General features: G+C 45.8%; 1 protein-coding gene and 1 long non-coding RNA gene across 4 annotated transcripts in view; one reads left to right on the top strand and one right to left on the bottom strand.

The window, feature by feature from the left end:
- Positions 1-295: 295 nt before the first annotated feature.
- LOC109295155 lies at positions 296-3,441 on the bottom strand. 2 transcript variants are annotated; one of them, XR_002096680.1, is made up of 5 exons: positions 3,342-3,441; positions 2,864-3,006; positions 1,811-2,143; positions 562-1,137; positions 296-469 (listed from the first exon to the last, which is right to left on the bottom strand). It is a non-coding gene; the product is annotated as an uncharacterized LOC109295155 (long non-coding RNA). The 2 variants fall into 2 exon arrangements; XR_002096681.1 differs by lacking the exon at positions 3,342-3,441 and having other exon boundaries at positions 562-795; positions 2,864-3,334.
- A 3,101-nt stretch (positions 3,442-6,542) lies between these two features.
- The window catches only part of KDM5B (lysine demethylase 5B), an 87,704-nt gene continuing 76,057 nt past the window's right edge, over positions 6,543-18,189 (top strand). The window contains exon 1 of one of the 2 annotated variants that reach the window (XM_019513829.1): positions 6,543-6,806. In XM_019513829.1, coding sequence (XP_019369374.1) covers positions 6,669-6,806 — 138 coding nt within the window. In that variant the 5' untranslated portion in view covers positions 6,543-6,668. The remainder of the gene's footprint in view (positions 6,807-18,189) is intronic. The other variant, XM_019513830.1, reaches the window with a different exon arrangement.

Genomic DNA, 18,189 nt, shown 5'->3' with positions numbered 1-18,189 from the left:
CACTGTCTGATTGAAATTGCTGCCAATAGGCCAGGAAAGGTGGGAACCACTACTTGTCGCAATGCTTATATTTATAGGTTGTGCTTTTGTCACCACCAAGTATAAATTTACATTTTCGCTGAAATAAAAGTTGAGAGTCTGATGTAATCACATAGCTCCAGGAACCAAAGGGCTTGATACTGGTCTTCTAGCCAGTCTAAGAATTATTCCAACATCACTTGTATTTATATATATGAACGGCAAACTGAGAATCATTTGAAGGAACTATAGATCAAAAGGACTGTGACCCCCTTAGTGAGACAAACAATCTTTTAATTATTAGAACTGTTAGGGGTAGGGTTGGGTTTTTTTTTGAGAAGGGGGTTTGGCCAGTCTGAGATCTTTTGGGAAAGATGTGAGCAGTTATTTTTGGCTTCTTGGAGGAGCTGGACTCTATAAGTTGGTGAAAATGTAAAAATGGGTGGTCCACCTGAAGGAAAATAGGAAGAATGCACAGGGGAACAGAACAGCCACGTTGGCATAACTCCTATCCTCCAGAGTACTCTGTCCCCAATTACTCACCCTGCAAGGCATTGGCCCTTTGTACCACTCCATCTCCATGCTGGCCTCCCTTTATTCTTCTATCCCAGGGGACGCTCATTCTTGAGTGTCCCATCTCAGTCTCACATTTGTTTCCCCGTCTCATTTTAGACCTTTGCAGTGATTGTTTTTAGTTCTTTCTTGTCATAGCTTCTGCAGTAAGTCACCTGAATTTCTTTACCAGATATCCTGTAGACAAGGCTTTTTGGTGCTGGACTGAAAACAAAAATATTCACAATCATAAAGCAAGACTGAGCAAAGGTGTATTCAGCCTTGAGGTAGAGAGTCAGAGATCAGTCCTATTTTAGGTCTATGAGAGCTGTTGCAGCAAAAAGGCAAATGGCTGGGCATTAAGACCCACTAACACGTTACCAGGATGACTCTCCATCTCCCCATATTAAAAATGAAAGATGCCAGTCAGTAACTTATGGAAGAGTAGAGTTTAGAGCATCTTCCCTTACCTGGGCCTTAGACACTTGAGTTGCCAGTTCTCAGAAAGGGTGAATGGTGGGCCCATGTTTTAGTCCATGCGATCTGGGAAGAGCTCTGCACTGAGGGCTTTCCCAGATGCAAATTGAAGGGGTTGAGGAAAAAAAAAAAAGGGGGCAGACTGTGTTTTGATATAGGCGCCTGATTTCTGACTGTGATTTATTTCTACTTCTATGCAAGGAAACAAGTCTCTACATTGTTCAAATAAACGCATTTCCAAATCACTGATTTCTACAAGCTCCCAAATCAGTTATTGCTCAGCAGATGGAATGACAGGACTTTTCCTCAGAGCTTACAGAGATTAAAAGGCCCTTCAGCTGACCGTCCTCTCTCAGGAGCTCTGGGTGACTAAGCCTTATTATTTCAAAGCTTCTTCTAAATCCAGATCAGGACATGCAGTCTCTTAGAATAAAAGATAATCCCTGTTGGGACAGAGTTATGAGACGAGCCCAGAACCTTATGCACCCAGGTGCACATGCAATTACTAACAGTAGTGCATGGTGCATGCACCATGAGCATAAGAACCTGCCACACCAGTTACGTTACCTGATTTTTGGTGCATAGTGTTCAGAATTGCTTGTCGTATAGTGTGACTGAACCAGCTGCAATGTCTACATTTTTTACATGGCCTAAAGCCTAGTAGATCTGTCAGTGTTTGGCAGTGTCCTTGCATTTCTTGGAAGCCTCTTTTCTTTCTTGCTGTGGGAACTGGTAGCAAGTGTGGAGAAAACAGAATATTTACCTCCAGGATCCTTTGTACAATTCTCATCTGTGTTGAGCCTGTTCTTCTTTGAGCTAGTCCTGAATGCATACACCAGGGACACACAGAAGGATGCCTCCTGGTGAATGATGTTCACTGATGATGGAGTTCTGATCAAAGAAAGCAGAGAATATGTAGAGAAGGATTTGCGCAGATGGAAGCATCTTCTGGAAATGCATGGTCTGCTCATCAGCAGGGAAAATGGTCTGCTGATGTGCAAGTCATTCACATTTTCAGGTGACAGTACCAGGCATACTTCTGTGTCACTGAACCACCTGGTACATACCACCAGTGTACATGTATCCCTGGGATCTACTGTGCAAGAAAATGGGGGAGAGAAATGAAAAAATTAGGAGCAGAATATAAAAAATGAACAAAATGGAGGGAAGTGAGCATGGTGGCTTGTAACAGGAAATGCTAATTTATCTGAAGGGAAAAATCTACAATTGCATCCATATGGAGCAGAGTATTGGGTAATGAAGAAACGGCAGGTATCCTGGGAGGCAAGAATGGCGAGGGTGGATTTGTGGAATCCCTGAAAAAAGACTCCACAACAGACAAAAATGAGAACTACCTCAACAGTAAGTGAGAACAGACTGAGATTGTTTGGGCACATTGCCTAACGGTGAGAGTATAGGGTAACACGTGTGGAAAATTCAGGCTGTGATAGCCTACACGCAGGAGAAAGACCCAAGAAGATATGGCATGAGTGAATTAAAAAAAAAATTGAGAACATGCAGTGTTTCAGAAGAGATGGTAATGAACAGCAGCTTGTGGAAAATGAGGACCCAAAACACAGACCCCACCAAGAGGGGAGCACACTATGATGATTGCCAATAAAGCATGTTAAATAAATTAAGAGCTAGATAAATGACTCATCTCTAAAATCTAAAGTAGTAGTTGTCAGTCACTGAATGCAATTTTCTGCTCAGGGGTTTACAGGGATTAATATTAGCCTGGCAGTTTTCTACATGTTCACAAGTGATCCAGAAGTAAACAAAATGACTGCTGGTAACATTTGCAGGTTACACAAACCTGGGTGGTAAGGGAGTGACTTGGATTCCTTTAGAGTTTCAGTCTGCTCAAACAAAGATGTGTTTTCACACGCAATTATACATCTCTGAACAAGGAGTTCAGGCTGGACTCAAAATGGTAGAAAGCAATCTGGAAAGTAGCAACTGAAAAAGAAAAGGACCGTGCCCCAGGCTCGAGTCAGGCTCTCCCCAGTCCTTGCCCATCTGATCAAGCCAAAAAATTCCTTCCCCGGCCCAAATGCTGCGATCAAAATGATGCTGCACAGAAGGCGAGACCTTGTAGCCCAGAGGTCAGCAGCATTTTGCGGGGGAGGAGGGAAGGGGGATTAATGGAGTTGAGCTCCCAGCGCAAGCTGCTCCTGACATGCTGCTGGAGGCCGTCATCGCTCCCCTCACAAGGCCGCTTTCCCCCCTGCCTCGCTCCACAGCCCAGATAAAGTGGCTCTATAGACCACACGTTACCGTCTCCTCTCCCCCACCGACTCCTCCATGTACATCTTCACCCATGGCCTATCTTGCAGGCATCCCAGCCCAGCCTCTGGCTTCTTTCCTAGTCACTTCATCCAGGAAGAACACATGCCAGCCTGGCAAAGGGCTTTTAAACCCAAAAGCTTACTTTTTTCCAACAATTTAAGTCAGTCTAATAAAAGAGATCCAATTCACCCAAAGAACCTTGTCTGCCCGTTTCCTTAGACTGACATGGCTACAACCTGCACCCCCTTCTAGTACACTCCTGGCAATGGAAGTACAAAAACCCACCCCGTTTTATCTGGGACCAGCCTTCTCATGCTTCAGAGAAAGGGGAGCAGCTAATATTAGCTTCAGAGGAAAGCTTTGCAATCCCCAGCGGCATGCAGGAGGGAAAGCAGTTCCTCCCGGCCCCCAACAAAGGCAGAGCGGGCGGCAACGGGGGTGCGAGGGGTGCTGCAGCCCCAGGAGGGTGCGAGGCAAAGGCTCCCCGAGGGCCCCCTCGCGCACGGGACCAGCTGGGGGCCGCGAGGCGCCTCCAGCCGAACACGTGCGCTACGTGCGGCGCCCGCAGCTCCCCCGGGTCCTAGCGGCGAAGCAGCCTCCCGCGCCTGCGCACTACGGCCCAGGCCGCCGAGCAGCTACCCCCAACCCACCGATACCGGCCTGGAGACACAAAGGGGGGCGGGGGGGCGCGGACGTGGCGCCTCTTCATTGGCCGCGGTGCGGCGTCCCTCCGGCACGGGGGCGGGGCCGGCGCCCCCCCCGGTGCGGGGCAGACAATGGGGCGGCCGCGCGGAGCGGGCCCTGCTGACGCGCCCCGGGCTCGGCCTATCGCCGCCCACACTGAGGCTCTTTAAAAAAACGAGCGCCGGCCTGGGTTGTGTCAGCTGGTGGATCCCTCCGCGCATGTAAACACAGCTCATGGCGCGGGGGCCGCCGTGGCCCGGCCCCGCGCACGTGCCTTGGGGGGTCGCGGCCGGCTAGAAAGCCACCAAAAAAGGGAAACAAAGCACCGAGCAAAGCCGGGGAGATCCAGCTGGACGGCTGGGGCGTGGGGGGAGGCATTTCTTCCCCGCCCCCGTGTCAGGCCCAGGCAGGGCCAGCATCAGAGAGACCCCCGGATGGGGCTGCAGGTCCTGAGGGGAGCTGGGGGGCCACGGGGACCTGGACACGCTGGAAAGGGGCGGAAAAATCATGAGAAGCGATTGCCCAGCGAGTTTAAGGCAGGACCATTGTGATCCCGCGGGTTATACCGTGCCCAACGCCGGACACGGGCAATAGTGCGCTCTGGTTTGCGACATGAAAACAGCCGGCAGTGCACGGGGAACCGAGGGAGGCGATTCTCCAGCCGTGTTCAAGCCTCCCCTGGTCTTGTGTCCAGCGACAGGCCTCTGGAGAGGTGGCCGAATTAAAGAGGGCTCAGCTGGTGACAAAACCGGCGTCTGTTATCTTTGCGCGACTCAGCGTCGATTTGCGTGCGCTCAGCCATTCGCAACATTACCGGCAGCGCTTGTCGTTCCGGGCGATGGGAGCAGCATAGATGCCTGCACGGCTTCAATTGTCCCCGGCCACGTGCTCCCTCCTTCAGCAAACGCTGCCGTGTTTAATTTCTCTCTGGTGTGGTGGCTCCATGAGGATGTCTATAACATAATCATGGCTTGTATAGATGCACGAGACTATAACAACGAGGGTCCCACTTGCAAGCACCTGTTCTGTACCTGCCTTAAAAATAGATCGTTTTGGTGGAGGCATTGGCGATGTGTAGGGTGCACCCCTGGAAATGCCAGCCACGAAACTGAAAGTGCCGGAAGAAGTGCACTTTTGGTTTCATCACTGGTGATTTTGGGCTCCGTGATCGGCCACTGGGGGACCCACCTGGTTGGCGATCTGGTGCCCCTCCAGGCTCGGGAGGCACCAGTCACCCATGGGTGGAGGTAAACTCTATCCCCAGTCCAGTTGTGTTAAAAGCCCCTCCAAATGATCTCATAAAAGTCCACATTGGCCTTCACGGATGTACGTGGTAGCTGTGTTGGTCTGAGATGGAAAGAAATGCACAAATCTAGAACTCTTTTTGTTGCAAAAAGGATACCTTGTATTAGACCAACTGAGAAATCGGCAAAAAATATATACATCTTTTTCTGCAAGCTGTCGGGCTCACGCCCTTCATCAGGCTCAGGGAAAGTTCAAGATGGTTAAAAATCCCTGTAGACAGGAAATTGTTAATTTTTTTTATTTGTATGCAAGGCCAAATTAGCCCAAACTAATTCCAACTTCCAGAGTCCAGAACCAGATGTGGCCCTGCTACTGGCAAACATCCTCCACCCGCACCTGGGGCTTCAGATGTTTCCAAATCCTTAGGTGGGCATCCTACGTGCAGGCCCAAGCCTGGAGGCATGGGGTTCGGATGCCCCGAGTTTTGCTTGCCCTCATCCCTATGGGCCTTGGAGCAAGCAAGGGAGGAGACTCCTGTTTTCATGAAGCGGGTTTAAAGCTGCTGCACCTCGCTGGGCACCGAACCAGGCCGGAAGAGCCGTTCTCCTGCAGGGTGGTTCAGGAAAGCTGTCTTCTTGGACAAAGATACACGGTGTTTCCCCTGCCAGGTTAAGAAGCCGTTACGCTTGATCTGAGCCTGCAAGAAGCCGAGATTCTACACTTGATCCCAGCCTTCAAGAGTCCTAGCTTGAATTTTATTAGTCGATGTTAAGAGTCATGAACCAAAAAGATGGCAGAGCCAGAAGGGAAACAGAGCGCCCGAGCCAGGGACTAACAAGAGGGATGGGGGTGAGGATGAGACCACAACTAGGTTACAGAAAATACAATGTTGGCCAGCTAATGGGAGGAGGGGGGCTTTCACTTGATCCGAAGGAGGAATCAAACTTCATTTTGGCACAGAAGACACATCGGCCATCACGCTTGTCTGAGCCCGTCCCTCCAAGCCTGCTGTGGGGGACTTTCTGGGACAAGCTTTAGCTGGTAAGGACCACTTTGTGTGGGGGGAACAGGAGCTGCAGGTGGCGTCTTGTACCAGAGCAGCGAGGGACTGATATGCTTCAGGTGGGCAGGAGCCCCCCGTGGTGTCACGTATCAACTCCCTCCACAGCGCACCGGCCGGTTGTGCGCCCTGCGCAGGGGCCGGGCCGGGGGTGGGTCCGGGACTCTTTTCTCTCCCCTTCCGGCGGAGGCGCACGTCTGGTTGGGCGGCTCGCGCGGCGACGGAGGCGGCTGCGGGAGGATTGTTTGGAGCGGCGGCGAAGCAGGACCGGGACCGGGACCGGGCCTCGGCCCAGGCCCGGGAGTGATACAGCCGGCCCGGCCTGGCCCGGCCCGACCCGGCCATGGCGGAGTTCCTGCCGCCTCCCGAGTGCCCCGTGTTCGAGCCCAGCTGGGAGGAGTTCGCCGACCCCTTCGCCTTCATCCACAAGATCCGGCCCATCGCCGAGCAGACGGGCATCTGCAAGGTGCGGCCGCCGCCGGTGAGTGCTCCGCCGCCGGCCGCCCTTTGTGTGTGGGGCGGGCTGCCTCCCAGCCGGCCGGGCCCCTCGTGGCGGGGAGAGCCTGCCCCGCACAAGTAACTTACCAGCCTCGAAGCGGTGCCCCCCTCCCCGGGGAGGTCTCTTTTCTCCACTCTTTTTTCCATTTTTATTTATTTTCTTTTTAATGTGCCAGCGGCTTGGCGAAGTTCCCTGGGGCGGCTGCTGCTCCGAGGGGAGCAGCCACGACGGGGGGAGACCTAGAGGAGGCAGCTGCTGGGTGTTGCCCTCCATGTTGGCATTGTGGCGAGCTGGGGTTGTACATGGCTCCCTTTGCTGCTGCTGCTGCTGCTCCTTGCCCCCGTGCCCAGCCCCGAGGCTTGGCTTTAGTTGTGACAGGTAACCTTCCCCTCCACTTGCATCGCCATTGCTTCTCCAGCCCACAGTTTGGAGGGGGGCCTCTTCTCCCTCTCGCTCTCTCTCTCTCTCTCTTTCCCTCTCTCTCTCTCTCTCTCTCTCTCTCTCTCTCTCTCTCTCAATCCCAGGCAGATATGGCCACCATTTTAGAAAGCTAGACACACTGGGGGAAAGTATGAAGTCCTCCTCATCACCTCGGGTGGCAAAAGGATTGGGTTGGAAACCCACAGTTTCCTTCTCTCCCTTTATTTCTTTATTATTTTTTGGTGTTACTTAAATAGTTTACCTCTCCCAAGTTTTAATTTGCGCAGAAATGTAGTTTCATTCTGTTTTAATGAAGGCACTGTTTACACACTGCTGTAAGGAGACCTGTTTGGGTCCGGTTCTTGTTGGGACCAAGATCTGTTTAATAACACTCCCTGGGAAGGGTTTTTTTTTTTTTTGGGAGGGGGGGAGAGGGGAGGGTTCATTCCTACTTTCAAGGGCAAGGTGGTGCAAAGGAACTTAGGATAGTTACTGTACGGCAGCCAAAATGCTGTCCTGCTAAATAAGAGTGCTTGAAAGATTTACGTTTGGTCCAGTAAGAAGTGAGGTTTACCAAATGCTTGTGCGTGTATTTTTGGTTAAGTGTAAGTTCTGAAACCAAAGTGCATGAATCGGACGCATTTTGGTTGGACTTGATTACATTTAAAATTCTTGTGCAACTAGAAAAAAAAAAAAAACCCTTCAGTAACTTGCTTCTTGCCAACAGGATTGAAATAAAATAAAGTTACTTCATGGTATAGTCTGAGATCAGAAATACATTTATAATCGGGTTGAGCAGGGTCATCTTCCTACAGGTAATTCCATCTTCTGGAAGAGATGTAATATGCAATTGAGTGAATGTGTGTCCTCATTAACTTTACATTTACTGAAAAGGGGCTTGGTCTTGAACCTCTATAATTTCTTATATGAAAATCAATTCTTTGGCCGACTGACTCTCTTTTTTTCTTCAAACTATGAGCAGAATTTGCTTTCTACGTAGCTTTTTTGGTGTTTCAGTTTTTAAATCTAAATGTATCCTATTTGCAAGTTGGCATAGAAAAGAAACCTAATAATACATGATGTTTTATAAGCTATGCTTCTTAATGGAGAAGTTGGAGATGGAGGGACCTTTAGATCTTCAAATAACTACTGTCAACATTTCTTTGTTCCTTTACCAAAGGAAGAACATGGTTTCAAATGTCTTGTTCTCCAACACCCCCTTCCCCCCCGCCCCCCAAAAGCCAGCATCCAGCCAATACCAGCTATATTGCTATAGTTATATGTTTCACTGGCTTTCTAATGTGCCTATCTCTGTAGAGCCAGACTGGATACAGTGGAAGCTGCTGGATACTGAACATGTTTGTACTTGACTGGAAGATGAACGCTCATGAAATCTGGCCCCTAGCTCTTGCTTATGCTAGAACCAGTCATAGCACCAGTGTAAGCACAACTTCAATTCCTCATTAGCCCTCCTGAAACCATATCTCTGATGAGATCTTGAAATTGCGTTTTGGGAGCTTACATACTATAGGGGAAGAGGTCAAACTCCTGTGAAGTCCATGGAACTGACACTTTCCTAGCCCTTCTTAACAGCATGAATGTGCTAGTCTTCCTCCTTACTGGAAAGGTGCTGAATTTTTGAAAAGTGGGCTCTTCCACATTTACACCAAAATGTTAGGGTCATGCTTTCTACCTCAGGTAAGGGAGCATCAGAGTTTTATTTAAAATCAAGATAGATGTTGCACCATGTGATGCAACAGGGGCTAACATGAAGACCTTACCATGAAGGTGATACTGTATGCCCAGTGTACCATATTCTGGATGGGATCCTGAAATCTCCAGCTAGGCACATGGCTCTGAAGTCCCTACATGCACACTCTCTGCAAGTTCTACCTCACTGGGTCATTCTGAGACAAGTAGGTGGCATTAAGTTAAACTTCAGCTTGACTGACTTTGCTGTGCTATGTTTTTGGATTATTGTCAGCAGATGTGGTTCAAATGCAAAAGTACTAGCCCAACTACTGGATGGTGGAACCCAAGGTCTGGGATAATACACAGTATCGGGGTCAGGATGGAGACTTGCTCATGAACTAATTCTGGTATCACATGCAGTCCCACAAGGATGACAGCTGGTTATGCTACAGAAAAAGTAGCTCTGGTTGTTGTCCACCAGTGACGGTTATCAGTTACTTGCCTGCTGGTTTGAAGCAGTAAAAAATAATCTATGGTGGATTAAAGTTTAGAGGGCAGTGTCTGATGTATTGCAGGGGATGTGATCAAGGTGACCCAGTGTACCAGAGATTGGTAATGGGTTTAAGCAGCTGAAGGGCCATTAGATCTCAAACTTGCCTTATGTCGCCATCCTTACACATGCACGTGTATAGCAACAAAAAGAGTTACTAACCAATCCCTATGCTAGAAACTCCCCAAACTGGTTTTGTAAGAGTGGTTAAAGGGAAATGCATTCCCAGTTCCATTGTTGATTTTGTTCTTGTTTTAACTGCAGTTCTCTGGCTGTAATAACTGTAGGCCAAAAATGGCAAGTGTGGCTATGTTTTCCTGGTGCATTTTGTATGAAGTGGGAAGGCAAAGGTGAAGTTACTTGTGAATGTTGGCATGTGGAGGTTGAAAGTGGTATGGCTGCCTATGTGCTCAGCCGGGGAAGGGATTTTAAGCGAGTCTATGTAGCACAGCCAATAGTTGATAGACTGCTCCAATGAATGCTCTCTCCATAGACTTCCAAACCAAAGTGGAAAACTGTGAATACAAAAGAAAGGATTGAATGCATTGTATTTGTTTTGTGCTGTGTTGCAGCTTTGAGTTTTTCATGCATTGAAAACGTACTTTATTTATCATGCATTTTTTGTGGTGAGTAAATTTGAGGAGCAAGTTATTGTAACCTTTGGCATTAGCTTAGTGAGTTTGTATTTTGGGTGATTTTAGATTAACTCTGACTCTATGAATTGATTGTAATAACACTTATAGAAGAATGAAACAGTGATTGCTACATAAGAAGAGCATCCTGACTGCATGGAGTAGCCAGAGCCTTTGTTTTCAGGAGGTAGCAAAACTACTTGCCACTAGTAATAAAAAGTAACATGGACAAAAACAGGGGCAGTATAGGATTTCTTTAAAAAGTGCATTGTATTTGGGACTGCATCTTCCATTGCAGTTTCTTGCAGAAAAATGGGGAGCCTAAAGAAGGTTGGAAGGAGCTGGTAGATACAGTGCAGTGAAGCCAGGGTGTTGGATGGGTAATGCAAGGGCCAGTTTTCCATGGCCAGTTTTTGGGGCCTTAACAGCTAACACTTCTGGCTGCAGCTATCTGTCTCTCTTTCTCTAGGCTTGTACTCTTATTTGTCCTCTTTGAGTTGGTCCTGCCGCTTCTAGAATATGTGAATCTTTATGTTCTGCCTCTTGATAATGACCCTTTTTTTTCCCTCTTGAAATAAGTTTGTCCTTTCTAGTTCTCTTCCTTGAAAAACTTTTCTCAGTTTTTTCCTCTCCTTGGTCTTCACATTTTGTAAAGCAGTTAACTGTGCAATGTGCAATTAACTTGTGGATCTCAGTGTCACAGGAGGTTGTAGAGGCAGACAGCACAGCCAGGGTCAAAAATGGACTAGACAAATTTATGGACAATAGATCTATTAATAGCTATTAAACAGAACAGTAAGAAATGTTTCCTCTGGCATCTCTAAATCAATGATGGTGGATGTCAGGGAGGGTAATGAATAGGGGATAGTTCATTCTAGATGTACATGGTTCAGTGCTCTCTCTCTAAAGCAAAATCCACTCCTGCTGCTGTTGGAGATAGGTTGCAGGGCTTGGTCTGACCCACTATGGTGCTATTTATGTATAGCCAGAGGACTGCATCTGGCCCATTGAGCCAGGGATCCGTTGTAGCATTTTGACTGCGGGGGGAAGTAGCGGTGGCAGTACTGCAGGGGGGCAGTAGTGACTGTGGCTCCAGCTATTGCTTTGGTGGCAGTGGCACTGGCCAGTATAGAAATGGCTTGTGCTTAGAACTAAGCTTCATTAAAGTAGCTTCCCACAGCAATAAAGTTGTCAACCTCTGTTGTAAAGCATTGTAGATGGTCCTCGTGCTGGAGTCAGCCCTAAAACAAGAAACAACCAGTAACCATTGCAGTACTGTATTCATCCCTTGGAATACAAAGTCAAGTTACTTATTCCATTAAAATTGAGTTCAGACTGGTTAACATCTTATGCAGTCTTATAACCGTTTATTCTTTTGACTAGAGACTAGGGATGGTATACTAGAGAGGTGTCATTACCTGGAAAGCCAGCATTAAAACTCAAGAATTTCACAGTTAAGTTTAGAGTTAAAGGAATACAGACATGTTAAAGTTTTGAAGTAGATAGCTGAGGCACATAAAGAACCTTAACTCTGCTCTGCAAAAGATAAGCATTTTGGCTGTTTATAGATGCACTCTGGGAGTCCGGAGGGAGGGTTTGCTTTAATTAGAGCAGTTCCAAGAGCTGCTCTAATTAAAGCTCCCAAGAACGTATCACTGTCCCTGTGGTGAAAAATGGTGGTGGAGGCGCTTTTAACTAAAGCTTGTCAAACGGGTAAAGTGCCCCTGCTGCCATTTTTTTTAAGTGTGGGGATGCTGATACATGAGACGCTGGAGTCTGCTGGAGCGTGGTAATTGCCACGCTCCAGCAGACTCGATTACTCGAGTCTGCTCTGATGCACTGTAATTCCAGCACATTGAAGCAGCTTCTCTGCACAAGTGTAGGAGCTGCTAAAGACTCAGAGATGCAGATTAGTTACAACCAAGAGTTTTAGACATCTTCTAGGGGAAGGGGGAAGCTCTGAGTTGCTGATGTTTTTAGTAAGCCTTGGAGCACTGGGAAAGTTTCAGAGGACTTCTGGTGATACGCTGGTTAGGCAGACCTAACTTCTGAGAGAAAAAAAAAATGGAATGGCTAATATGGAACTCAGTCAGAAGAAACTAGAAGGTGGTACCAAATTTCAGTTAACACAATTATAGTAAAAGGTGGGGTTTTTTGTTTTTTTCCAAATTAATTTTACTGTATTTTGTTAAATTACAAATTTCATTGATGAAAGTAATCATGTTCCTCTTTCACGTATGCCAGTAGTGAGAACAGTTTTTGGAATATTGCATTTATTTTAGGTATTCTGAGTTTACAAAGAATATTGATTAAGTGAAAAGGGGAGAGAACAGAGCTGAAAAAAATATTCCAAGTCTGGGAGGGAAAAATTACCTATAGCGCCAAAAAACTTAATGTGCCTATTTTTAATAGTAAAAATAATTAACTATTGGAATATTACCAAAAAGTGTGGTCGATCCTCCATGATTGGCAACTATGAAATTAAATTTTACTAGTTTTCTAAAAAACTAAAAAAGTTCCTTGGCTCAACCAGAAACGAATTGAGGTGGGTTCTATGACTTATTTTACATGGGAAGTTGTAGTCACTTACACTGACTTTTCACAGATTAGAAGGGACAAGTGTATTTATATTATTAAAACAAATACTGAGCAGTGACTGGCTTACCCAACTACTTTTGGAGGAAAAGAATAATAGATACAAAGGACTGATTAGCTTAGTGGAGTATAAGGAGTATCAGTGGCTGGAGCTGAGTCCAGACACTTGAATAGAAGTAAGGCACACATTTTGGACAGTAAAGGTAATTAACCATTGACCCAAATTACCAAGTTTTATACGTCACATGCTGTCTTCCTAAGAAATGAGGTAAATAAAATGAGGTACACAAAAATAAGATGTCAGATACTGGAAATCCCTGTTTTAGCTGATCACAAGTTCATTAAAGGGATGGATAGATAACAAGGTAAAATCATACAGGTCAGACTCAATTATTTACCAGTCTCTTCTGGCTTTAAATACCACGGGAATGTAAAATGGGAGTAGAAAGTTTACTTTGCTGTTGTTCGCAGCACTGGTGAGAGATGTGATCGAGCACTGTGAAGTCTGTAATTCAGAGATGTTGAAAAATTATAGCATGTTCAAAGAGCCACTCCATTGCTGCCGCAGGGGGTCACCACCACTCCTCACTGGTTCCCTTCCGGTTAAACTGGTAAGAACAGGAACTACACTCTCTCTCTCTTCAGGTTGCCTGTCCAGCCCCAGCTGTTTAAAATCTTGACCTACTTCAACAGCCGTCTTGGGGTTTTTCAGCTCTAGTGAATAACACATTTCTGACTGAACCTGCTGTAGAGACTTGTCCTCACAAATACGTTTCTTCTGAGGAGTTAATAAGCCAAAAGGCCCTCCAGGGAGTAACTCCTATTCAGAATCTCTTCTCCTCCTCCTCTCACTCTATGCACTAAAACTGAGGGCTGCCCAGCTGCAGATCTCTGCGCAGCTCACAGTGAGTGCTGACTTTTTTGTGCCTTTGCATAATTTTGCATTTGTAACACGTGCGCCTACTAGGTTCACCATTTTGGAAGGGAGGGCTGGTAGGACACGCAATCCAATCCACTGTAACCCCAAACAGTAATCCCCAAACCCCCAAACAGTGAAAGCAGGTGCAAGAACATGCATACTAATAAGGTTATGCAGAGAAAGAATACACGGAGTTACCATTATAGAACATAACCATAGCCGCCTCGTGTGTATAACATAATCAGGGTTGCATCTAAGTTTTTTTTTTTAAGCACTCATTTATTACAAGAGTGGAGAGAGAGACTTTACTGTTCAGTAGATTAGAGATGCGCTAATTCCAACCCCCCACCCCATTAGTTAACTGTTTTATGTGAAACTGTGACACTAAATTCTAGAAAAAAATGTAATGAATGTTTATAGCTATCAGTGTTGGATGCAAATGTGAATGGCATTCAAGACTGAACAGTTCTTCTTTTCCTTGGCTTTTATCCCAACATCCCAGAGTCAGCTCAAGCAGTTACAAAATTAAAAAGAAAGACGTTAAACAGAAATAAAGCACACAGAGCAAATATAAAGGACAAAAGTCAGTTTTTAAAATGTAGCTCTGCTAAGTAGGCAGCAGGCCGTCTTTTTGAATTTTGCTGTTTGGATTCGGAGATGCCTGCAGTCACAACAGATGGCCAGTAGAAGCTTTTCCCCACCACAGAGCAGCTCCTGCAGCCCCATGCGACTTAATATGGAGAAGAAAAAGGAAGCTGGAAAAACTCTGGAGAGAGAAGCAGGGCAGGGGATGCCTGTTCCTAAATGGTGAGTGTGTGCACATCTTGAGTCCTTCAGGGGTAAGAGGACCCTCACTATTGCCCTTGCTGCCAGCTACGTGAGGTCATTGATGTTTTTTTCACTGTGGTCAAATAATAGGTGAATTGACCAGTCAATTGACATTATTTGACCAGTGGTTGTACAGGGCCCTCTTGGAGGTCAGAGAAAGCCGTAGCACATTGATGCCAAGCAAGCACCCCCTGCAGGACTCCATGGCATCTCTTCAATGGCATCTTTTCCCCATGGTGGCAGCTCTGGGACAGGAATGTCTCACTTTTAATTTAGCTCTCTAACACACTTTAAGGAGATTGGGATTCTCTTTGGGATTGGGTTTCTGTTTCAGTTCACTTTCTCCAATATCACTGCCACTTGTTCTTACAATATCCCAATTTATGGAAGGCTTGCTGTACACGTGACTAGGGCTGATGGGGTAAGCTTTGCCATGATAGCTTAGTAAAGAAAATTCACTTTTACATTGCAATAAATTTGCATTGTATATGCTGGCACGGTGAATTCATTTGAAATGTCCTTAGGGGTTTTCCATACTGTTTACATATCTTTGCAGTGGGCTAGACTTCTATTCTTAGGAGCCTCTTTTCTGACATTTTTAGTCCTGCTTGTACCATATCCTGCAAAGAGGTATGGCTATCCTGTGAAGACCTGGAACTTGGTGAGGTCTGTATCAAATGTCTAATCTCCTAGAAATTCTGTTTGATATAGAAAATGTCCTTCATCCTAATATGAGGTTTGAAGTATTCTTCATTTAACTCTTTTTGAGTGCTAATGTTTGTATGTGCTTATTTCAAAGTCCCTTTCAGACCTCTGCCTTGCCAGGTGTTAATTGATCTGAGAATGCTAATAGGTAGGGAGCCAAATACAGTAGGTCAACCCTAGAAGTCTTTACATTATCTTTGAAGCGGCCATGTGCTTTAAGCAATTTTGGCCCTATTATGGAGATACGGGAAGGAGAGCAAAACTTTAGTCAATTTTAGCTCTCTCTCAAACCTGCCATCAGAATTGATGCACGTTTTAGTAGTTCTTCTGTCTTGATTTACTCAGAACTTGTTAGTCTTTTTTTGGCCCCTTATTGGTCATTACATTCCTGCAAGAGGTAATAAGGAGATCTCATTCAGGAGAGAGTTGTTATTTACTCCCAACAGTTGAAATGCAATGCTTCTGCACTTTCACACTTCCTGCCCACCTTCTTGTCATCTTATTTCTATTGGTTTTAAAATAAAAAACCCTCTGTTTATAGAAATAAGTATTCAGTGTGCAAACAAGTGCTAAATTAATTACTGATATTTCAGGTTCCAATTTTTGAGGCTAGACAGCAAACGAATGCCAGATATGTAGATTAAATGTTACATTCACTGAAAGGTCTTTTGTGGCAGTTCTACAGTCTGTCTGCATCTTTCACGGAAATAAAATAGATGTACGACTGTGAAGGAACTATTGGAGCAAGTCTTTTAATGTCAGGTGCAGTACGCCAATCACTTTTGCTCAGCATATTCCCGAAGTTTGGAGTGATTGAAACCCTTCTTACCCCTGTAAGCGGTCAGTTGCTATAACACAGAGGGGTCACTAGTAAATGATGTGCCCTGTACAAAATCCTGCTGGAGGGGGGAAGGAGGAGAGCACGGTCTTGCCTGCCCCTGCTGCTGCTGTGGTAAAGTCTATCCACCCCTAGTTGCTGCTGCTGCTGCTGCTGCTGCTCCTGATAAAACACCCAGATGGTGGTAATGGCTGTGGCAGCTGCTGCAGTGCAGTCTCCCCAAGGGTCTGCCATTCTGGCATCCCCTCTGAGTGGGTGAGTTGGTCTGGTACCCTACTTCTATGATATGATGGTTTTAAAATACAATAACTTCCTTTTTAACCCTTTAAATATTCAGCCTTACTGGTAAAGGCTAAGTGACTAGAAGGCCACATACCAGTTTATTTGACTGCTGCATTCGTGCCGTTGTGCATCTTTAAGTTTGTACTTATGAGAAGCTGAATGTTCTCAGCAGTCTTTCCAATGAGAGTATCCTTATCAACCTTTGAATGTGAAACCTGTGACCAAAGTGTATGTTGTCATTGCACCATAACTGGTTTGACTCATTAAACTGTGAATTTAGTATGAGTCATGACTTTGTTTTCTCAGCTGCCTTTTAAAAAACAAAGTATCCTCTGCTTTCCCATTCTAAGGCTGTCTTCAGGGTTTGAACCTGTCCCTCTAGATCTCCAACACAAACCTCTACCACTTGCCTTATGGGAGTATTTGTTAGCCTGTGTCAGTTCTCTCCAGGAGTTGATTAGCATGTTCTTTGTCAGTGACTTAGTCTGTTTGTTGGGACTCTTGGGGTTTGGACAGACATAACACTTGAACTGTTCTAAGGATGTCACTGGTTGGGGGTCGGTTCACACCATCTCAGTTCAGAGGTGTGCACGCATGCTGCCAATGGTTTTTTTACTATTTTAGACACCTTTTAGACATTGCTGCGCTCTCAAACCACCATTGGGTATTCCCAATCACCCAGGCAGTATGGTTCCCAGTGGCAAGTGCCCCAGTTTCTGCTGAGCAGGGGAGGAAGACCCTGATTGGCTGGACACCAAGGAAGAGGAAAAAAAAAGTCTAAGGCCTCCATGTTCGTTGCTAGGAATGGAATAAAATTGACCAGTGGCTTGGTGGAGAGCACTCTTTTTAAAAGCTTCAGAGACATTGGGCAGTCCCCGCCACTTGTTTCCTAGGGATCCAGAAACAGGAGTACCTCTTTTTGCCCAACTGCCCCATACCCGCAAGCCTGAATCAGCCTGGGAAAGCATGCACTGGGTCAAAGGCAAGCAATACAGATTGGGGAAGTAGAGTTCTGGCTGCAAACCATGGCAAACCTTGGGGTTGGGACAGCAGGGTGGAGAAGCAGTGCAGTGTGGGATGCCTGGAGGACTGACCAGACACTAGTCGTTGAATGCTTGGTATTTGCACATAACACTGAACTAGTTCAATGACACCTGATTATCCAGGTATACTTTTGAAATATTCCAAGATATTTAAACTGTTCTAAACTGGCATGTATGTCTGGCTTGCAGTTTAAACAGCATTTAAAATGGTTTAAGTGTTGTATTTGTCCACACCCTTAGGCTCCATGCTCCTGCTTTGTAATCTTTTTATTTTCTAATGTTGTAGGAGAAAAACCATTGTAATTAGGGTTTGTGGTTGTCGTACTTTACTGTGGTGATTAAATGATAAGCCTAGGTTAGTTGTAGGTATAGGAAGATGGGCTCATTTGAAATGTGCTCTTTTAATAAAGTTATAAGAATTTGGGATTAGAGAGGACCTCCTACTTCTTTGAGTCTAGTCCACAGTCCCTTCTCAAATGCAAGGTTGTATTTCTAGGAACAATGAATGTAGGTCATACTGCCAAGAAAGGCATCCTGGGAAGCTGGCTTATTGTAGATAACTATCTTAATGATTATGAGCTCCCAGCATGATGATGTGTGAGAAAACTGCTAACAAGATCCTTGTGTGTACATACACACAAGGGAATGTCAAACAGGAGCAGAAGTGATACCTCTCTTCCCAATGGCATTGAGCAGAGAAGACTGACGTACTGACTCAGTTTAAAAAGTATGTTGAGAAATTGGAGAGTATTCAGATGAAAGTGAAACATAACTTGTGGTATGTGAGGCATGTTGTGCAAAGAGGGGCTAAAGGAGCTCTGTTTGTTAAGTTTGTTGAGAGGTGGCTATTGTGGCTTAGAA

The sequence above is a fragment of the Gavialis gangeticus genome, unplaced genomic scaffold, assembly GCF_001723915.1.
Source record: "Gavialis gangeticus isolate Ggan-Ray unplaced genomic scaffold, GavGan_comp1, whole genome shotgun sequence".
Lineage (NCBI taxonomy): Eukaryota > Metazoa > Chordata > Crocodylia > Gavialidae > Gavialis > Gavialis gangeticus.
Note: the sequence above shows the minus strand (reverse complement) of the source record. Positions and strands in the feature narration are given on the sequence as shown.